General features: G+C 47.7%; 1 protein-coding gene across 5 annotated transcripts; it reads left to right on the plus strand.

Annotated features, from left to right (window-relative positions):
* The first annotated feature begins 63 nt into the window (after window positions 1-63).
* UBAP1L (ubiquitin associated protein 1 like) lies at window positions 64-21,989 on the plus strand. Of its 5 annotated transcripts, XM_034660816.1 has the most exons (8): window positions 64-1,200; window positions 2,068-2,091; window positions 2,642-2,726; window positions 7,761-8,051; window positions 13,179-13,745; window positions 15,644-15,850; window positions 20,263-20,364; window positions 21,311-21,989. In XM_034660816.1, exons 4-8 carry the CDS (start codon window positions 7,932-7,934, stop codon window positions 21,443-21,445), a joined length of 1,131 nt encoding a protein of 376 aa, XP_034516707.1. In that variant the 5' UTR covers window positions 64-1,200; window positions 2,068-2,091; window positions 2,642-2,726; window positions 7,761-7,931; the 3' UTR covers window positions 21,446-21,989. The 5 variants fall into 5 exon arrangements, with proteins under 5 accessions (XP_034516707.1, XP_034516706.1, XP_034516709.1 ...); XM_034660815.1 differs by having other exon boundaries at window positions 64-2,091; XM_034660818.1 differs by lacking the exon at window positions 2,642-2,726.
* The last annotated feature ends 283 nt before the right edge of the window (window positions 21,990-22,272 follow it).

Here is a 22,272-nt window from a genome sequence, read left to right on the forward strand (position 1 = left end):
GGTGGTGGAGGCGGTGGAGGTGGTGGTGATGGAGGTGGTAATGGTGGAGGTGGTGGTGGTGGAGGTGGAGGTAGCCACTGGTACTTTGTGGGTTTAGAAAGAAAGACATAGTGTCTTTAATAAATTGTACTTCTGAGAATATGGACAGTGTCATTGTAATCTTTAACCACAGTCTTTTTTAATTTATTGTGGAAATTTTCCAATATTCAATAGTAAAGAGGACAGTATAATTTTTTCCCATCATCTGGCTTCAAATAACAGTCAACTCATAGCCAATCTTGTTTTAGCTACATCCCCACCGCTCTAGATTATTTTGAAGCAAATCCCAGACATTATATTCATAAGTATTTAGTATCTGTAGCTCTAGCAGATACTTTAAAAACTTAACCATATGCCATTATTGCGCTGGAAGAAATGGCTTCCTAATATCATCAAATACCCAGTAAGTATTCAGATTTCCTTATCTCATAAATGTGTGGTTTAAATTAAGATCTAGATGCAATCCATATGTTGTTACTGGTTGATGACGTCTCTTGTGTCTGATGATCCATAGGTCCTCCTTACTTCTTCCTGTGTACTCTTGTATTGTCTCTCCCTTGCAATTTTTTCTTGAAGAAATTGGGTCATTTTTTCCTGAAGAGTTTCCAGTATGGATTTTACTAATTGTATCCTTATGACAGCATGTTCCTCTGTTTCCATATTTCCTATAATTGAGTGGTTAGAGCTGTATTGTCCAGTAGGGTAGACCTGTATGTCTGTTGGGCACTTGAAATTGAGAGTTTGAATTGAAATTGAATTTGAATTGAGATACACAATTACATATATGGATCCCATATTTCTATCAGCACTCATCAAGAGTGCACACATTTCTTAACCACATATGGATTGGAATTTTCTGACAAGAATATTTCATAGGCCCTATGAAATCTTCTTTTTTTTTTTTTTAAGATTTTATTTACTTATTTGTCAGCACGCGCACAAGCAGGGGGAGCGGCAGGCAGAGGGAGAAGCAGGCTCCCTGCTGAGCAAGGAGTCTGATGCGGGACTCCATCCCAGGACTCCGGGATCATGACCTGATCTGAAGACAGACGCTTAACCAACTGAGCTGCCCAGGTCCCAGCTGGAATACTTCTAAAAAGAGAAACATCCCCTCATCAACCATTTGGTTACCCTAGGGTACAATTTGTATAGGAAAGGCAAGTAAGTGTTTCCTTTTTTTACTAGTTTTCAAAGTAATGAGCTGGTCCCCTAGCATCCTCCAAAGGTGATCAGTGAATTTTAAGTATCATTATGAACTCAGATCTCAACATATTTGTCTTCCAAACCATTGTTAACTATTTTCTTCATCAATTGCCTCACCTTTCTTTGGTCAGTGGGAGCCCCTTTAACTCAGTTCCTGAATTCCCACTCAACTCCAGTATTCTGTTCCAAGTTTGTCTTGAACATTTCTTATCCCAAACCAGGAAGCAGTCATTTCTCCAATGACCCCTGGTTCCTGTTCAGTGGAAAAGGTATTTATACACCACAGTCCCCATGGTAGGGGTGGTCATTGTTCTTGCTGGTTCTTGTTAGTTGGTTTTTATGCTCTTCAGTCAGAACTAGGAATCCGGTCCTATTGAGCCAGCAGACCTTTTCTAAATCATGTCTTTTTTATACCTGTATTCTTTTTATATTGAACATAAATCAATGAAAATAGAGAAATAAATTCAAAGATTAACAAGAAATGTGTTGATTCATCATGTCCTGTATATAAGAATATTGTTCGTCATATTTCCCAGTAGTGGAGACCCTGGATTTGTGAGATACTCTAACAAAAAGCATTTAAGAAGTACAAGGAACATTAGAAAACGAAATAAAGAGATTAGTTATATGTTAAGTACTAAGAATGTTCAGCCCAAGTGGCTGAGTTTATGACATCAAAGGATTTGCTACAAGCCAAGGAATGTAATCACTCTAAACCCATTCATGTTCCTGTGTCCACGTGACTTGTGCAAGGGTGTATCAAGAAGCTTAGCTGGGATTATACCATCCGTTGTAGCAATTTACTTCTACATGTTTTGTCCACAGGGAAGCTATCCTGGGAATCACAAGGTAAGTACAAAGTATGTCTTGTTCCATTCAAATAATAATATAGAATATATAGGACAAGCAATGATACATTTTAGGGACTAGAGATTACATGAGGCATTTCCAACTAAATCTTTTTTTTCTTTTAATGCTTACAACCAATAAGCTATTCCTGTATAATTAACTGTTAACTTTTTGAGTAATCACTACACTGCTGTGGGGCTCAAACTCATCTCCCCGAGATCAACAAGAGTCGTGTGCTCTTCTGACTGAGCCAGCCAGGCACCCCTAACTATAAACAAATTTTGGGTGTGCCCATACAGTAGTTCTGACTTAGCACATCTGTCTGTCTATGAAGAATTTGTTTCCAGTGCAGGCTCCATTTGCCCGTTGGAATAAACTGAGTTTCTCATAGTCTCTGAAGCAAGGATCAGTCTTTGAGGTAGTTGGTGCTAGAATGCATAACTGTGCAATGCAGTAGGCACCTGTCAACTTCATTAACTCAATGCTGGCCAGAATACGGATACCAGGACTTGAACTGTGTTCTTAGGAAATTGTTTTTACCATTTGCCAGGACGATATTAAATGCTGGAGACATAAAAAAGTGCAAAAAAGACATGATTCCTGCTCTCCTGGAGTTAGAATCTGAGTAGAGAAGCGTAAGTATACAGACAATGAGTTATAATTGTGATATGTACTACAAAGAAAAAATGGTTAGTTATGATTTAAATTTCTATTGTTCAAATATTTATTAAATGCCTATTAAGGCTCAGATTAATTTCCTAAGTATGAGGGCTATAATGGTGAGCAAAATACCCAATACTCCCTAATACAGGTTTTGAGGGGGATAGATTAATATCCAGTTAATTGATCCAACAATCATAAATAATATGCTGAGTGCTTTGAAGGAAAGGTATGGTTCTGTAAGATTAGGCCTTTTTTTTTTTTCAAATTGAGTTCTGTAATGAATTTAGGTGAAATGGAAAATATGTATCATATAGTAGGGGTAAGAATTGTTATTCAGCTTACGTATGTCTATGCTCCGTCACACAGTCAAATGTATTTCAATGGGTCACAATAAAAAAGAAATCTTAAAAGCCACTGTACTGGGTAGATCTATCCAAGTTTGGGGGTCAGATCAGGAAAAGCTTTTTTGAGGAAATAATGTTTCAGCTGAGCTGTGAAGAATAAAGCACTATAAACTAGTGCAGAAGAGACAAGGAAGAAGAAGGTAGCAAAATTTTGGAATAGCATATGCAAAGGGCCTGTGTTGGGCCAAGAGACCAAGGCAATTGAAGACTCGCACCATCATGGTAGAGTAAGACAGGAGGGGAGGTAGTAGGGGCCAGACACTGCAAGGCTTTGGAAGCCCTTGTCAGGAGTTTGGTTTTTATTCTGAGAGCAGCTGAACCATTGGAGGCTTTTAAGCAAGAAACTGGCTTAGTTTGCTGTTTTGAAATGATTGCTTTTGTCCCAGTATATGAAACAATAATAATATTAGGGCGTAAGAGGATACATGGACACCAGTTGTCCAAGTAAGAGATAATGGGGGCTTGGACTCCCATGTTAGCGGTGGAGGTAGCATGAAATGGCTGGATTCCAGAGATCTAAGAGAGAGAATGTGGCAGGGATTTGAGATGGGCAGCGGCGAAAGAGAAGAAAGTGTCGGGCATGAGTCCTCAGTTTGTATACCGTAGACATCCCTGAGATAAGGAATCCTGGAGGAGGAGGAATGGTTTGGGGGAGAGGAAAATCAGGAGTTCACTTTGGATGGGTAGAGCCTGAGGCACCCTGAGACAGTCTTGGGAGAGATGCCTTGTAGGCAGTTGTGTTTATGAGTTTGCTCTCAGAGAAGAACTGGAGAATTTAGTATGTGAGTCACTGGCAGATAGATTATTGACACTATGGACAAGGATGAAGTCATTTAGAGTACAGTGGAGATCTTTAAAAAACAGTACTAATGTCAGAGCCTAGGCTCCACGTAGACCAGTTCCTACAACCCCCACTTGCCCTGCCTCTCACCCCTAGGCTCTGATGCAGCCAAATGGGCGCAGACCCACGGAGAGGTCGTAGCAGCATGCACAGACTGGCTTTGCCAATATCCCTACTCCCCCACCCTCAGCCCGCGCCTTCAGGTCTTTCAGGGCGTCCTCCAGCATCTACTGAATGGAGTCAGTATTCAGGGCCCTCCGCAGCTCTACCCCCACCTACCCCTTCCGTCTTACTGCCTGCTGCTTCCCAGCGCAAACTATCTACTTGAGTCATGCAGCTGGTCTCCCCTCACTCTGTCCCGCCTCTGCTCCCTGGCTCAAGCTGCAGTTAGGCTCTCCGCTCTTTTTCCTGCACAGGCCATTCCCTGAACCTCAGGGTCCAGGTCAGGGTCCCATCTTTGCTGAAGCTTCCCCAACCCCCATAAGGCCTAGAATACTTTCTTTCCTTTGAACAATATCATCACGTCATGATCTGTGTCTCGTTTTCTGTTTGCAGAGATGACTGTCGTTTTAGTGTATGTTCTAACTAGATCATGTCTTACACTGTAGCCCTTGCTATTCTAAAGAGAGGTGTTTCCAGAATCCTCAAACTCTTCAGTTACTCCAGAAACAAGTGTAGAGCTGAGTAGAGCGTATCTGTTAGGATTCAGATGCTGGGTCAGAGGTAAGGGAGGAGGAGGGTGGCCCTGTACCAGCTCAGTGGACAGGCAGTTCACACGTGGGTCTCAACAAAACTGGTCCTACCCCCATAGCTCAGAATTCTACTGATAGCTGAAAATGTGAATCTGAGAATGCCAAAACTTGCTAACCTTCCTGTGTCCCCTACAACTCCCTGTGCTTCAGAGGTCCCCTGTTGGAACAGGCTGATGGGGCGGATAACTTACTGATCACACTGGGACTTGTCTGATCCTGTGGCATAAAGAGCTGTTCCCAGTGTGCTAGGAAACCATCTCCTGGCATGGGATGGAGAAGCCTTTTCAGTCTTATGTACAGTAAGACAGAGACAAGAGTGGGCAGACAGTGATGAGGGAATTAAAGGATTTGCCCATCTGGCCTCATTTGACCTCTCTGCACTCAGATTACTTACTCTGCCTCTTCACATGATGTTCCCCTGTGGTCATGGGGATGACCCCAGTGACCCCTCTCAACAGGGCTTTGCAACATCCTGGTAGGGATGACATTGTATTAAGCCAGAGATGCTCCCTGGTGGGGCTCCCTGATAAGCCCTGATTGTTTGCAAAATGCCAGACTGTAGTCAGAATCTTTATTTAATCTGGTTTAGAATACATTAACAAATAAAATCCCTGCTTGTTGTGAATATTATTAAACTAGCAGATACATACTTGATCTTAGCCAAAAGGCCCTGAAGCTATGTGTGAATTAATTTTTAATTCTTAGATTTCAGCTTTAGTAGTAGATACTAATGCTAGTTGACTTTCTCACCAACAGTGCAGGAGAGTCCCAGATGTCCACATCCTCATCAATCCTTAATATTGTCAGGTTTTTTTTATTTTAACCATTTGCGTGTATGTGTTGGTATCTCATTGTTTTGTTTTGTATTTCCCCGGTGGCTGAGGTTAAACAACTTTGAGGTTTATTTGGATATCCTCTTTCATGATGTGCCTCTTAACATCTCTTGTCTATTTTTGTACTCGGTCTTTTTTTTCATTGCTTTGTATGTATTGGGTAAGAATCCTTGGTCAGATCTATGTGCTACAAATATCTTCTCCCGCTCTGGTTTATGTCTTTTGTTGTTTGTTTGTGTGTTTGTTTTTGTTTTGTTTCATTGTTCTTTTATTCTCTTACTGACATCTTCTGACGAATGGAAGTTCTTTAATGTAACCCAATTTGTCCGTGTTTCCCTTTATGGTTAGTCTTTTCTGCAACCTGTCTCAGAAATGTTTACCTATTCTAAAGCCATGAATATATTCTCCTGTCTTATCTTCAAGCTTTATTTTACCTTTCACATTTCAGTCTACAGTCTACCTGGAATTGATTTGTGTGTATGATGTGAAGTAGGGTCAGGATTTTTTTTCCTAGGTGGTTATCAAGTGCAGCGTTTACTGAAAAGACCTTTATTTTCCTTATGCTCTGCAGGGCCAATTTTGTCATAAGTCAAGGATCCGTCTATGTATGGATCTGCTTCTGGACTTTCTTTTCTGTTTTACTGGACTTTTTTTTTTTTAAGATTTTATTTATTTATTTGACAGCGAGAGAGAGACAGCCAGCGAGAGAGGGAACACAAGCAGGGGGAGTGGGAGAGGAAGAAGCAGGCTCCCAGCAGAAGAGCCTGACGTGGGGCTCGATCCCAGGACTCCGGGACCACGCCCTGAGCCGAAGGAAGACGCTTAACGACTGAGCCACCCAGGCGCCCTTGTTTTACTGGACTTTTTAAAGTCCTCATGTTAGTGCCACACTGAATCCCTGTAACTTTAAAATAAGTGTTGCTATCTGACAGTATAAATCTTCCAACTGTGTTGCTTGTTCTTTAAGATTATCTTGGCTTTTCTTGGTCCTTTGCATTTAATTTAAATTTTAGAGTTAGTTTGTCAATTTACCCCCAAAAATATGATGGAATTTTGGTACATGGGATCTATAAATCGATTCAGGGAGAATTGTATCTTTACAGCATTGGGTCTTAACAACCCATGAACATGGCATGTTCCTCCATTAAATAACATATTTTATAGTTTTCTGTGTAGAGTTTTTATACATCTTATGTCAGGTTGAGTCCTAGGTCATTGATTGGTAATATGAAATGGTATCTTATTTAAAATTTCATTCTTTAATGACATTTTTAAAAGACAACATTTACATAGTCTGTTGTTTCTATGTAGAGATATAGTTGATTCTTATATATTGATCTTGTAACCAATGACCTTGTTAAATCAACTTACTAATTCCAAGAGTTTGATTCATAGATTCCTTTGGATTTTCTACATATGTCATCTACAAATAATGGTAGTTTTATTTCTTTCTTTCCAATCCTTAGGTTTTTATTTTTTTCCTTCTCTTTTTGCACAGGCTAGTACCTCCAGTACAGCACTGAACAGATGATGGGGACATCCTTGTCCCAACTCTAGTCTCGAAGAGATCTTTCAGTATTACCATTAAGTGGGATGTTTGCTTTGGATACTTTAGTGATATTCTTGATTAAGTTAAGGAAATTCCTTTCTCTTCCTAAGTTGTTAACTGTTTTTTCTTAAAATCGTGAGTGGGTATCGATTTTATCCAGTGCTTTATCTGCATCTGCAAAAGTAATCATATACTTTTTCACTTTTAGTCTATTGATGTTTATCTTTATTCCCACTGATTGATTTTGGAATGTTAAGCCAGTCTATCATTCCTGAAATAAACTCAACCCTGAAGCCGGCAGTGTTGCATTTTTCTATCCATAATTATTTTTGTTGAGATTTTTGCTATTATGTTCATGAGAGATTGGCCTTTAATTTTATCAGATTTGGTATTAAGGTGTTGCTGAAATCAAAATGAGTCAGGAAATATTTCTTTTCTGGAAGAGTGTCTGTAATTTGACATTTTTTTTCTTTACTTGTTTGGCTGGAAACTCTTTTGATGACATACTTTAGAACCAGTTTTGTAGGCCACATTTTGGGAAAAATGGTCTAGAACAAAACTTAAACATGAAATAGCCAATCCTGTTGGTTTGATTGCTCTCATTTTATTTATTTCCTCCCTCTGCAGCACCAGCCACTTCACCTTTTCTTTCCTGGCTGTGTGGGTCTCAGCTAAGCCAGCACACAGGAGTAGTGAGACCGTCTGAGACCAAGCCTGGTCCTCAGGACTACGCTCCCTCCTTGCCATCAGGCAGCCTGCCCCAGCCCTGCTCAGCCATCTCCACACTCCTCTGACAGAATGAATGCCCTCGATGGCGTCCCCTTCAAAGTGCCCAATGGCTTTGTGATAGGCACAGAGCCCTTTCCTGGGCCAGAGCTCAGCGTCCCAGACTGCAGGGAGCTTCTGCTGGGTTCTATGGTAAGTGTATCTCTGTCCGTCTATCTCTTGTCTCTGGGTCTGTAGATCTAATACTGAGACTCATGGGCCTTGTTCCTTGATTTTAAAGGGCAGCAAGGCCAGGGCGCCTGGGTGGTCCAGTGGGTTAAGTGTCCGACTCTTGATCTCAGCTCAGGTGTTGATCTCAGGGCTGTGAGTTCAAGCCCCTCATTGGGCTCCATGCTTGGCATGGAGCCTACATACATACATACATACATACATACATACATAAATGGCAGCAAGTCCATCTCTGGCATATTCTAGAAAGTTTTGGAAATAACCCAAGGGGAAAAGGTGTCTTATGAAAAAGGCTGATGGCCTCGTGATGGGGATTATTTGGTGGGTCTTATTTTAAGCTTAGGATAACAGGAAGCTGCCTATAGGAAGTGGCTGAGAGTCATTGCAAGGATACTCCAATTCATCTTTTCCCTGTCAGCCTGCTGCCATGTCTAAAATTCTACCATTTAGAATCACTCCTATGAACTAAGACACTATCTCCAGAATCCTCTGTTAAAACGCAGTTACATGGGACACATTAGAAGGGCTTACACATGTGCCCTGCAGGCGCCCTTGAAACACCCCATGCCCCACAGCTCACATACATATGCACCCAGTACATGCGGTGGTGTCGCATACCCTCAAGATAAACATGATTAGTTAACTTCCAGGAGAGTCAAGTTTACTTGAAGGTTTAGGGGGAAACCTATTGCACACCTATTATAACACAGATCATGAGATAGGATGCAAAATTTACATGAATTTTTTTTTTTAAAGATTTTATTTATTCGACAGAGATAGAGACAGCCAGCGAGAGAGGGAACACAAGCAGGGGGAGTGGGAGAGGAAGAAGCAGGCTCATAGCAGAGGAGCCTGATGTGGGGCTCAATCCCATAACGCTGGGATCACGCCCTGAGCCGAAGGCAGACACTTAACCGCTGTGCCACCCAGGCGCCCCCACATGAATTTTTAAAAATGAAATAACAAGATTGCAAAAAACTGGTGTTGGGCCTCTCAGACTCTCGTGTTCTCCTTCTCTACTGTCTGCAGGGTACTTTGTAAAAAATTCTGAGGATCTAGGGCAGTCCTCACTCACTTTGCACACGAGGAAACTGAAGTCCAGAGGAGGGAAATGATTTGTCCAAAGTTAGTGGCAATGGCAAGACTAAAACCCAGGTCTTAACTCCGAATCGTTGCATATTAGCTAAGAGCGGGATTGGAGCATGAGACCGTGGACGGGTAATGTTCCAAGGCAGAAAACCGGGTTGCAGGAAGTCAGGTGCAGAAAGTACAATCCACGAAGGAGGAAGGGGCTTAAGGGGCTAGAGTGTCTTGGGGGCCCAGGAGCAGGAGACTCAGTGCCATTTTGCTTTATCTGCAGACCCTTAGGACCAAGGTCTCCAGGGGGGAAATAAGTTCTGGAAAACTCAGAGCGCAGAGTCCAAGGGCCCATACTCTGTGGGGCAGGAGCTCTCACTTTTCCCAGGCAGCCTGAGCTGTGGGCCTGTGTTGTTGGGAAGAGGGATTCACCTGACTAAGCTCCAGTGGAGGCGGATTACCACAGCTTCTCCCTCCCTGCTGAGCTCAGGCCAAGCCTGGAAGAGGCTATCCTGAAAGTTACTTCTCTTAGAAGCAGAACTGGGCACCTTTCTGCAGAGTGCATGTCTGGTATCCTACCCGGTGCTGACCCTGGCTCCTCCCCCTACTCTCAGCGAGGGTGTCTGTACTCCCTGGAGCCTATTTCCCTGCCTGGGCCGCCATTTCTTTCACTGCCGGGCCAATCTAACAAACAGAAGTATGAGAGGCTTTACAGCCTCTCCTGGTAGGTCCTCTTGAGCTCATTGGGCTGTATTCCCAGTGTTTGGAACTTGGAATACATTCTCCCATAACAACAATGTTCTAGATAGTGGTTAGATTACCAGGTGAACCTACGGTGGTGTAAAGGGAAAGAGTAATAATCACAGCTACCGTAAGTGAGCACCTGCTGTGCACTAGGCCTGTGCATAGGTGCTCTGTGTACATTCACTCTTCTCTCTCATATTTATGGATAACCCTTCTAGCAGGCATGTGTTCCTACCCATGGCACAGGAAACCAAAGCTCCCGCCCAACCGATACACTTGTGAGGGACACAGCCAGGTTTCCAACACGTGCCTGTCAGACCCCAAAGCCCATATCCACCCTATCCACCCTGCTGCCTTCACCCTTCCTTCCACACTTAAAGCCTTGGCAAGTCTGTGTTTTATTGTTTCATAGTTTCCCTTTAATAGTGAATTGGCCTAACAAAAAAATATTTTTAGAGAAAAAATGCATTCATTTCATTTTAAAAATGAAAAAAAAAAAAAAGCTTATGAAATGGTATAGAGCAGAGATTGGCAAACATTTCCTGTAGAAGACCAGATGGTAAAAACTGGCAATTACTCAATTCTGTTGCTGTAGGGGAAAGCCATAGTTCTGGAAAGGTGTGGGTGGGTAGGGCTGTAGCCAATAACACTTTGTCTACAAAAGCAAGAGGGGTGGTCAGTGTGGCCCACAGGCAGCTTGAAGGCCTTGGGAGAGCAAACAGCCTCCCACTGACACCTTCCCATCTATCTAGCTCCCCAGCTCCACCCCCTTGCTGGGGATATCTGTTCCTCATTTTCTTTGTATTCTTCCAGGGGTGCTCATGTGTGTAGAGACAAGCAAGTACAGCTATTTCCTCCCTTTTTACCCCAAAGGTAGCATTTTATATACACTGTTCTTCCTGACTTTTTTACCTAATGTATTTTAGATCTTTCTATATCGGTACATAAAAAGCTTCGTCAGTTTCATTTTTCACTGTGTAGCATTGCATTACATGGGTATATCGTATTTTCTTGAATGGGTGCCCTCTTGATGGACACTTGGGTTCTTCCCAGTCTTTCGCCATAACGAACAATGCTGCAGGGAATGACGATATGCAGATGTCCTTTTGAATTTGTGTAAGTGTTTTTCCAAATTGCCCTCTGTGGGGGTCATACTGATTTCCATCCCAGCCAGCACTCTACAAGAGGCCTCACCCTCCCCACGCTCCAACAGTGTCCAAAGACTTCGGATTTTGCCGAGGGGTGGGTGGATGGTATCTCAGGGTAGTCTTGACTTGCCTTTCTCTTATGAGTGACGTTGAGCAACTCTTCATGTGTTTAGAAACCATCTGTATGGCTCTCTTCTGTGGACTGTACATATCTTTTGCTCATGTTCCCATTGAACTGTTGGCCTTTTTCCAGTCTATTTCTAGCACTTTCTATATTAGTAAATTTAGCCCTTTGTCTCTGATGCAAGTGCTGTTTTCCCCCCCAGTTTGTTCTTTGTCTTTGACCTTGCTTATTGTGGTGTACTTGCCAAGCAGATTTTGCACATGTGTGTATCTGTACGTTTATGGCTTCTGGAAAGGCTTTCCCCACTTGAGGTTATAAAGCCTGTCTCTTTGGTTTTTTTCCTAGTACTTTTATGGTTTCATATCATACATTTGAATTTTTGATCCTTTTGGAATTCATCCTTGCGTGTAACATGAGAATAGATCCAACTTTATTTTCTTCCAGCTAGCTAACACCACTTATTGGCTAGTCCCTCTTTTTCCCATTGCTTGAGATGCCACCTTTATTATTTACTAAAGCCCCATAGATATTAAAGTCTATTTCTGGACTTCCTATTCTATCCCTGCATCTGTGCCAATACCACAGTTTTAATTATTGACATTTTCTAATATATTTAACAGCTAGTAGGGCCAGTCCCCCCTATTTATCTTTTTGTGCCCAGAGTTTTTCTGGCTGTTCTGATTTGTTTGTTTTTCATACGAACTTTAGAATCATCTTGCTTAGTTCCGTAAATCGTAAGTGCTGGTATTTGCTGGGTACTGGTATCTTTTCATCCCCTGAGTCCCGCCAGCTGTCTCTAACCCTCCTCAGTCTCTTTCTCGTCACATCTGCCTCATCACCCCTCACGTGGTCTTTTTCCCTCTTCTGTCCTTCACAACCTGCCTATTTTGCTCCAATCTCTTCATCCAGCCATTGATTCTGCACATACCTACAAACGTCCACCCTGTGCCAGTCCTGCCTGGGCCCTGAGGACGCAGAGAGGAATAAGACACAGTCCCTGACCTCAGGGAGCCATGCTGGAACAGCCAAGTTATGCTCCTCTCCCTAACCTAGGGTCATGTCAGGAGAGGGGACAGTGCCTGTGATCTGAGTGTCCAAGTCTCTGTTTTCTGCCTCTCCTTCCCCTCACAAATACCACTTCCCTCAGCTTTGTTCTTCCTTCACTGGCCATCACAGAGCATTGAAATTGCCTTTTAAACAATTTGACATTTTTTAACGGAGTTTTGTATTTCTGGTTCTTATTTTTAAAGCTAGGCGGCAGATGAACATTTTATTTTTGACTCATTTCTAAACTCTCAAGTTAGATTATTTATGTGAGCTCCAGACTGCTTTTTCAGGTGGCCTGATGTGGAGTCGAGTGTCAGGTGGACAGAGGAATCCCAGCTCAAGCCGCTCAACACCAATCTGACCTCCAGCAAATTAAAGATTCTGAGCCTCATTTTCATAATCTGGAACTAGAAATAACACTAGAACGTACTAAGTAGAGTTTAGCAGAGGTTAATGATTTTTACCTTTCCTGGGCCTCAGTGTAACCTCTGATGGCATCAAAGGGGAAGGGGGCAGGTAGTATTCCATGAGAGGTTTGTGTGCCTCAGTGGGCCTCCAGGGCTGAGCGCTCACCGGCAAATGGTGCTGGCTCAAGTGAAAGTTTCTTTGCTAAGAATAAGGTTTATTGGAGACGTTTTTAAAGCTATTGTTCAATTACATACTGAATGGCAAAGGAACTTAGATATTGGATTTCACTACATTTCATTCTATTAACCTATTCCTCATTATGCCCTTTAGGCAGAGTTAACCATTCAGTTGTTACTGATGTCCATCTACCCCAGTGCTAGCTAAAACGGGCTGAGGGTGGGCGGTGATGGATGCCTGGAGTTCAGAAACTGCCCAGGCCTGGCAAGTTTTTGGCTGAACAGGTGTCCTGGAGGCCACGGGGTAGGGGTGCGCCCCTTGGCCCTGGTTGGGGCCTGAGAACCTCATGTCGCTTTCTCCTCGCAGCACGACTTCAGCCTGGAGAGGAGAGCGCTCTTCTGGGTGGAGGCTGTCGTCCGGGGACCCTGCCCGGTCCAGTGCGACGCTACGGGAATGGCATCAGCCCCTCCCGCCTGGCTCCTGCTGGTCAGCCCGGAACGCGAGCTAGTGTCCGCACCTGCTGCAGACACGGGCCCTGAGGCCGGACCCCAGCAGCAGCTTGACCAGGAGGAGCAGAAAGAGGAGGAGGACAAGGAGGAAGAGGAAGACAGCCAGGGAGAGGCCCACGACGCGGAAGAAGAAGCCGCCTCTGCCAACGAGGAAGAGCCAGGTCCCCGCAGCCCCCTGTCCAGCTCCCCTGCGAGCCCCGTCCCCGGCCATCCCCGGTGCTCGCTGTACTTGCTGCGCGGCGTGAGGTCGGAGCTGGCCAGGGCACGGCGGCGGCTCTCCGAGGGCCGGCTGGCCGCCCACCCCCGCGCCCTCCTGCACCGCATCCGCCACCGGGCGCTGAGCGCCAGCGCCCCCGCGTCGCCCCCGCGGCCCTCCACGGCCGGCGCCATGCCCCCGCTGCGGAGCCACAAGCCCACGGTCGCGGTAAGGAACCTGCCGGCTTGGCCAAGGCCGCAGCCCAGCAGCAAGGCCCCCGTAGTCTGCGTTCCCAGCCTGGTCCGCGGCCCTCGTTCCCTCCTCTCCCCTTCTCCCTGCCTTTTCCTGTTTTCATCTGGCCCTGTACCGTGCTGTCCTTCCTGTGGCCCTTGGCCTGGACTAGTCCCTGCTCAGAGGCCCCCGTTCCCTGTTTCCCGCTGTGTCTGTTTTGCTTCTATTAGGGCACATGTCACAAGAATCGTGATTTTCCAGTACCTGTCTTTTCCCATGCAGTATGAATTCTTTTAGGGCAGGGATTGGAAGGCCTTCATTTTTGTTTCCAGGGCACCCAGCAGCAGATTGGCCCCTAGGGGGTGCTCAGTGAATGTCCGTTGAATGAATGAATGTGACTCAAATCTAGGGCTCCCCACAGAGCGAGGCTTCGTGTAGGGCGGGTGAGCTCAGGCTCAAAGGATACTCCCTGAGCAGTTATTTCCTGCTGGGCTCCCAGTTGGAAGAGACACTCACTGAGGGAGAGTTGGCCAAGGGGATGTGGGACAAGGCAGCGCTGTGTAGTAGTGGGAGGGATCATGTGCTGAGAGAGGGGACAGTTCTTGCAGACTGGGAAGGCTTCGGGACAGGTCATGTTCACGGGGAAGAACCGGAAGCAGAAGTGAATTTGAAGTGAAACCAGTTAAGCTTACGCCTCAGACCCCTCGCTTTGCCTCTTGCAAGGCCTTCTGTCTAATTTTATATTCATAATTGTGTGCCTTTTTTAAGAGGCCCAAATTTTGCAGGTACCGAACTCCTTAAGACCTGGATCTGGAGCAGATGGCGTGGGTCAGGGTTGAGAGCCAGAGGTGACAGTCGGGCACAGCTTTCTGCCCCCTAGCTGCCCTACAGTCAGGCCAGGAGATACAACAGAATAATAAGGCCCAGGTGAAAATAAATCCAAAGACAGACTAGAGATCTGGCTCTGCCTACTCACGGGTGTGTGACCTTTGGCAAGTCACTGAACTGCTCTGAGCTTTCCCTTTTCTACCTGTAAAGTGGGCCACTTTTCCTCACACAGTTGCTTAGAGCAAACACAGAGAAGAGGCTCTGTAAACTGACAGGCCACGCCACATCAAGGGCCAGATACTGATGCCTGGATGGCTCTTCCCTGGTCCAGATTAAATTTAACTCTAGCAACAACCCTGTGGGGGTAATGGGCCCATGTTCTGCAGAGGAGAAAACTGAGCCAGAGAACAGCTAAGAATCATTTTTAAGGTCGCAGGAGTAGACTCGGATCCTAAGATTTTAATGTTTTCCGGTTTGGGGGTCAAAAGCAGACCCTAGGGTAAGCTCATGACAGGAAACCCCTGAAAAAATAGGGATGGGTGGACAATTCATGTCACACATACACATTCTGCCCCAGGAGCCAGGGCAGCAGCTGGGCTTTCCTTGGGGAGAAGGGGACAGGGGGATCTGGTCAGGGTTGGCAGATGGGTGCTTCTTTATAGGGAATGGGTTAAGGGTGATGTTGGCCAAACTGAATGAAACGCCTGCGAGCCACCCTCCTTACTCTAGGGCCTGCGTGGGCTCCTCAGCACACAGCTGTGCCCAGTCCCTACCCTGCTCCATGCCCTGCCAGGCCCCAGCCCAGCCAAACTGAAGATGGAAGAAGATCCACCCCTGCTCCCCCTCTAAAGTGTGGGGTAAAGAACCCCGAATGTGATTCTGAGTAGGACTCAGGTCCCAAATGTGTGTTGCTTACCCAGTCATTAACTTCTCTGGACCTCAATTTCGATGTCTGTAAAATGAGACAATAGGGTGGACCTATCATAGCTCTCTTGTGGAAAAATGTCCTGCCCAGCCAGGTGTCACCTCCAGGGGTAAGAGACACATCCAGCCTGTCTGTATTTCAGTCCCTCAGCCCGTACACCTGCCTGCCACCTCTTGGGGGGGTGCCTCAGCATCTCAGCGCCTGGGGATCACACCCTGCTTCTGTGGACCTGCTGTCCGCCCTGAGCCAGGAGGAGCAAGACCTCATCGGGCCAGTGGTCGCCCTGGGGTACCCCCTGCATAGGGCCATCGGGGCTCTGCAGAAGACAGGGCGGCAGAGCCTGAGCCAGGTAGGTGAAGGAGGGGCCCCGAGCTGGGGGGCTCTGGGTCTGGAGCCAGGTGAGTGGCCCAGTTGTTTTTATCTTTAACTTGAAAAAGTTTTGCTTCCTTCTCTTAGAAGCAGAACCTTAGCCTGGCATTCGTTGTTGAGGGTTATGAGCAAGTTTCTAGACCCTAATGCTATTTTCTCCATAAGGGTTTATCAGGAATCCCCATGCCCATTTGGAGAGTTTTAATATTCTACTCCTGTCCCAGTCTCTACGCCAAGCACAGGGGGCTGGAGCTTTGGGCAGCCAATAATCTCTCCACAGATATCCAACAGAACTTTCTGCAATGAGAGAGCTGTTTTATACCTGGGTTGTCCAATACGGTAGACACTGGCCTTTTGTGGCTACTTGAAATATGGCTAGTGTGACTAAGAAACTGAATTTTTAATTTTACTTAATTTTAATTAATTGAAATTAAAACAGCCACATGTGACTGTTGGCTACCATAGGGATGACAGAGCGCTGCCACTTCCCTCAACGAGCAGTTTATCCATAGTCATAGCCATCTCTTTCTCTTTTGATCTACCCATCCATCCATTCCATCTAGTCCACAGTATTTACTGGGCACTTCCTAGGGGTCCAGATGCAGCTAGGAGCTATGGGGGAAACCTCCTCTTGGTGGAAGGGGCTGCGAAGAATTTATGACCATTCTTAATCGAGCACTAGGGGTTTCCAATAATCAGCAAAGGCTTCGTGGAGGTGCCGTATCTTGAGCTGGACTTTAAGGATGAGTAAGCTCTGAATTTGAAGGAAGGAGAAGGGATGATATTCCAAGCAGGAGGCACAGTGTGAGCAAAGGAGTGGAGGCAGTAAGGAAGGGCTTGGGAGGCCCTGATCTGACCAGCCTCGCTGGAGTACGGGGTGCATGAAGCAAGCTGGTGGGAGATGGGACAGAAGGGGGATTGAGGGCAGATTAAGGGTGCCTTGAAGACTGGGCCGAGAAGTTTATAAATGACCCACTAACAAAAAGGCAGGCATGGAAGGTTATGAGTAGGGGCAAGGAGGTGACACTGAATGCCACTGCCTGAACCTCCCTTCCCCCACCTGAAGGTCACATCCCACTTCCCGTTTCTTTCTGAACATATGGGCTTTTTTGGTTAGAAAGCTGAGCTGCAGGTATCAAAAGGTCCCAGGGTGGTTGGCACTTAGTCCTTTCTTCTGTCTCCGCCCCGTCACCATCAGAGGGCTTGGATACTGGCTCCATAATCACTGGTGACTGTCACATGTTGGGTCAGTGAGGTCCAGAGCTGCCTGCTCCTGGATAAGGGAGGGACAGAAGGAGAGTGACTGACTGGAGCTGAAGCAGGACGTGCTGCTGCCAGGTTGAGGAGGTGGGCGAACGCGCCTGGCTGCCCTTCCCACCCTCTCCTGCTTCTGCTCTCCTCTGGCTTCAGCAGTCTATGCCTTGTCCTGGAGGAAAACTTCCAACATGGCTGCTGACATTCATCGAACACCTTCTTTGTGCCAGGCCCTCAGTCTGAGAATATTCGATTAGGTCTTCTCAATTCTGCAAGGTTGCTACTACTGTCCCCACTTTGCAGGTGAGGAAACTGAGGCCAAGGAGGTTCATATAACCAATCAGCAGAAGAGCCAGGGTTGAGGCAGGTTTGACTCTGAATCTTTGTTGCATGGTGCTTTTCTCTCATTTTCTGTGTGAGACCCTTCCAGTGAAGCACCCCAGGCCGATCTGAGATTTAAGAGTAGACCTAAAGTTGTCCCCACCTTCATCTGATGCTGGAAGCCAGGACCTGGGCCAAGAAGCTGGCCAGGAGGACTGTGAGGGACCACAGCCACAGTGGGGGCTCTGACATGACCCCCAGTCCTTTTAGCTCCTGTGACAAGGCTGAGGTTTCAGGCCATCACTGTGGGGGTCTGAAGATTAGTCAGAGCCAACACGGGGCACTGGCCTCCCTGTGGGTGGGCTGGAAGAATCCCACTGCATCAGGAACATTGTGTTTCCAGATATGCACTGACCACCAGCCTGGTCAGGATCTCTGGGTGGCCCTCTTCCATGGTGGTCAGTCAGGTGCCAAGCCCTGAGGTGTGGGCCTGAAGGGCCATTGAATGACTCCATCTGTCCTCCCCCAAGTGATTATTTCCCTCTATTCTGTGACATTCCACCATTAAGTGAGCAACTCCTTTGGGTTCAGATTCCTTCCCCCCCCTTAAAGCATATACACTATAGTAAACTTTTTTGGCCAGAAATCATTGACAGATGGCCCAGGAAGGCGAGCATCAGGTGACAGAGACAGAGCAGTTAGAAGAGCCAGGAAGAAAGGAGGTACAAAAGATAAGCTCTGTCCATCACTCCTTCCTTCCACAAGGATTGACGTCCCCCCTGGTGTCGGACTCCAGGCACCTCAGGGCCCCCCTTTGAACCGCACTTTCCCTCTTTACAGAATGGAGGAGGAATATGTGTTTTTAATCAGTGGCTGCTGAGGGCCCCGTCCTGGGGTGTAAAGATGACGTCCTTACCCACCCTGGGGCCTGAGGCAGACCTGGAGGCCTCTACAGTCTCATAGGCCCAAAAGCTGACCGAGCAGCAGAATCTCTGCAAGTGTAGGTCCCCAGGACCTACCCTGGCAGATCCCAGTCAGTGGATCTGGAGTGTGCCCAAGGGCCTAGCACGTTAAGGATCTGAAGGTGGTTCTGACATGGGGTCTGCTGGTGTGGATTGAGGTCAGCCGTCCCTTGAGTCAGTGGTTCTCAGGCTTGGCTGCCCAGAATTACCTGAAGAGCCATAAAAACCCCAGCACCCAGACTGCCTCTGAGACCAATTATATCAGAGCCTCGGAGGTAAGCATCAGTGGGTTCTGGGTAGTTGTGTTAGAGCTCCCAGGTACTACAGTCAACGCCAAGGCCAAGAACCTTCGCTGTGCTTGAACCAAGAGGCTAAGGGAGCAGCCACCATCCACTCTTGACTTGCTCTTGTTTTCACTTTTGGAAATCCTGTCTACTTTCAAGGCAGCTCAGAGCCGCTCCTCTAGCACTGGACGCCCGATGGACAAAGCCGAGAGGTCAGGTGACCTAGGCCCTAGTCCTGGGTCCCCGGGCAAGCTGCCCACCCTGCTTGGACCTGTATCTTCCACTGCGCAGGAGGGCTTGGCTGGGTGGTTTACAAAACATGCTCAGAGCAAGGTCTAGGCACCTGAGGCAGGAGCACTGGGCTCCTGGCTCCCCTGCTCCTGCCCCCACTTCTCCCAGAGCAGCTCCACCTTCCCATTAGTGTTGATGCCTCCTGATGCTTGGACAGCTCAGAAGCGAAAGCAGTTTGAAAAACATTCATCTGTATGATCCATGTGTCCTGCCCAGCTCTGAAGCTCTGCAGAAACCTCCCTGTTTCTTCTCCACCTATACCCATAATTCTTATGGTCTGGAGGCTTCATTTGGCATTGACTATAAGTCTTGCTTTGATTTGCCTGGCACTCAGGATTTCCCATATCTGGTTCATCCTCACCCTAAGCTGTGGGCTCATTGAAGGTCATTCTTAATTCATCTTATAAATGCAGCATACATTTATTGTGCTCCTTCTGCCTGCCGTGCTGGGTGCTGGGGACACAGTGGTGAGCAAGAGACAACCCTTCCCTCGCTGAGAGAGGAGAACTACAGAGTTGTACGTGCTGTGACGGAGGAAGCACAGTGCTATGCGAGCAGCAGGCAAGGCCCCCAGTGGAGACCGGCAGAGGCTCCCCAGGGGAGAGGGGCGAGGCTGGCCTTGGCCAAAGGAGTCAGATGTGCAGAGGCCTGGGGTACGGAGGAGGGAGCTGAGGCTGCTGACAGGCGCAGGGGGGAGGGCTTTGGGCCCGGTAGGTACTTCGGTACTTAGTCCTGAGGGCAAAAGCAGCTCCTGGTGACTCAGCACTGAGTGACCTCAACAGGTTTCCAGCCCTGTGGTATCTTCCTCTGTCCTCCTACCCCTTCCAGCACTGGGGCTCACGTGGTCCCGGATGGCAGACCTGTATGGGTCTAGGGACAGGGTGGGGCTGCCCAAGTGTGGGTGCTGAGAAGGCTGCTTCTCACAGGTGGGCGCTCTGTAGGGAGGGTGAAAAGACTGGGACGCGTGGTGGTGAGGCGCCTGTGCTTCCCCAATGAGGGTCTGTGAACACCCTCGCTCACCCTGACGGCCCTTTTCCCGGATTACAGCCCCCAGTTGGGGACAGCTAGTAAGAACTTGCTGTCTACCCACACCCGGGTCCCCCGAGGACCACTGGCTCACACGGTCTCTGGGGCCATATCATGTGTGGTGGGTTGACTCGTCAGCCTGGTCTAAGCTCAGGCCTTGCTGAGGCCCCCAGGGGGCCTCCTGTATCCCATCTGCTGCCCCCGCCACTGTTCTTACTGGCCCCCCCCACCACCGGGGCCCCTTTCTGGCCCAGTTTCTCAGCTACCTTAGTGCCTGTGACCGGCTGCTGCGACAAGGCTACGACGAGGGGCTGGTGGAGGAGGCCATGGAGATGTTCCAGTTCTCCGAGAGCCAGGTCAGCAGGCCCACCTGCCTGGGCCCAGGGGGATAGGAGGGGGGAGGGGGGTGCACACACGAGCCTAGTGTGCAGGGGCACACCCATGCCGGATCCAGAGCCTCGGGGCCTCAGGAGATGGCCTGCTTGCTGAGCCCTGGGGAGGAGACAGCCCAGGGAGGTGAAGCATGGGGAGGGGGAGAAGGGGTAGGGAGGGAAGCAGGAGGCAAAGCTTTTGCATTATTTAGCCAAATCAACACACAAATACTATTGAATGCTCACTCTGTCAGACACCCAGAGAGGAGCCACGGGCATGGCGCAAAGATGCATAAACACTGCTCAGGGAGTTTGCTGCCTACCTGGAAACCCAAAAGGCAGGCAGCTGTGGGCCCAGTGGTACATTCTGAGTGCCAGCATACATGACCTGTCCACAGTGTGCTGTTGCCCCAGGCTCTGCTGGGCACTTCTCCACAGAGGCTGAGGCAAGGACAGAGGGCTGGGAGGGAGGCCAAGGAGGAGGGAGGGAGGAGAAGCAGGGACTTTTCAGGCACTGGGGCCAGAGGAGGAAGGAAGGCCGAGGCTGCACTGCGTGAACCTTTGGCAGGGTTTGGGGCTTGGGCAGAGACCCCAGGCCGTGCATCCTCGGGGCACCAGTATGCAGCCTCCTGCTTTCTGCCCAGTCCCCGAGCACCAGGAGTCAGGAATGAGCTGAAGTGAGGGAGTAAAGCCAGGTTGGAGCCAGTGGCCAGGCCCGGCCCTCCTTTCCAGGCACAGGAAGGGAGGTCCAGGCCCATGTCACCCTGAGGTACAGGAAAAAACAGCGGGTGCTGCCCAGGATCAGGCTTACTGGCTTGGGAAGTCCACAGCTTTGTGGGAGTAGATACGGTAGGTACCAGGGAGAGGGCTCCACAGGGAGGTGGCTGGCCTGGCAGAGTCCCCAGCACTCTCTCTGCTTCCCCTTCCTCAGGCAGGGGAGTTCCTGCGCCTATGGGAACAGTTCAGTGACATGGGCTTCCAGCAGGACCGGATCAAGGAAGTGCTGCTGGTCCATGGCAACCGCAGTGAGCAGGCGCTGGAGGATCTGGTAGCCTGTGCCCAGTGAGCACTGGCGCATTCCGTAATGCCTGTGCATCCCAGTCCTGTGCCAGACCTGGCAATCCACATTAACTCTATTATTAAGACTACAGAAGAGGGGCACCTGGCTGGCGCAGTCAGAAGACCACGCAGCTCTTGATCTCAGCGTTGTGAATTTGAGCCCCACATTGGGTGTTGAATAAACTTAAAAAAAAAAGATTACACGAGAGTGACGCATGCTTATTGTAAAAATGCAAACAGTGCCAAAGGTGGAGGTGAATACTGTAGGGGAGGCAAACTTTACCCATTTTAGGTTTTCAGCTGGGGCTCCTCATGGAAAAGGTGGATTAAGAAGAGAAAAACAGTTCATTAATGCATGTAGCACACAGCATGTGGGAGAAACCTCAATGAAAAGTAACTCAAAGCAGCAGTTAGAACTCTGGCTTGTATAGCATCTTCAGCAAAGACCAGTACATTTGTAGAGAGATGACAGGACAAAGCAAACCGGTTTTGGGCTTCCAGGAATGGCAAGCTGTTGGGGGAGGGGGAGGTATAAATACAAGGAAGCCAGAAAGAGAACCAGCTGAGTAGGTTTGTTGGCAGATTCCTCTGGAGCAGGTCTGGGCTGATAAGAATCTATCTCCAGAAGAGGAGAATTTATACCTTGCCTTTGGGCAAAATGTGGGGGAAGGGTAGAGTGAGCTTTTTTTCTGCATTTGTTGCTTCTTAATTTAAACCTTCAACTCAAAATAATTTTTATGTCAAAGAGGCATATTTTGGGGTGACATTCTGGTCTCTTCCAGTACTAAAACGATCAGCTGAAAGAGTTGAAAGTCATTGCCTCTGGGGAGGGGC

This window comes from Ailuropoda melanoleuca, chromosome 5 (genome assembly GCF_002007445.2).
Source record: "Ailuropoda melanoleuca isolate Jingjing chromosome 5, ASM200744v2, whole genome shotgun sequence".
Classification (NCBI taxonomy): domain Eukaryota; kingdom Metazoa; phylum Chordata; class Mammalia; order Carnivora; family Ursidae; genus Ailuropoda; species Ailuropoda melanoleuca.

Bases quoted from the DNA above. Each gene is read 5' to 3' on its own strand.
- UBAP1L (XM_034660815.1), top strand. From the start codon at position 7,932: ATGAATGCCCTCGATGGCGTCCCCTTCAAAGTGCCCAATGGCTTTGTG. The intron at 8,052-13,178 runs GTAAGTGTATCT...TTCTCCTCGCAG, and splicing joins AGCTTCTGCTGGGTTCTATG to CACGACTTCAGCCTGGAGAG. The intron at 20,365-21,310 runs GTCAGCAGGCCC...CCCCTTCCTCAG, and splicing joins TCCAGTTCTCCGAGAGCCAG to GCAGGGGAGTTCCTGCGCCT.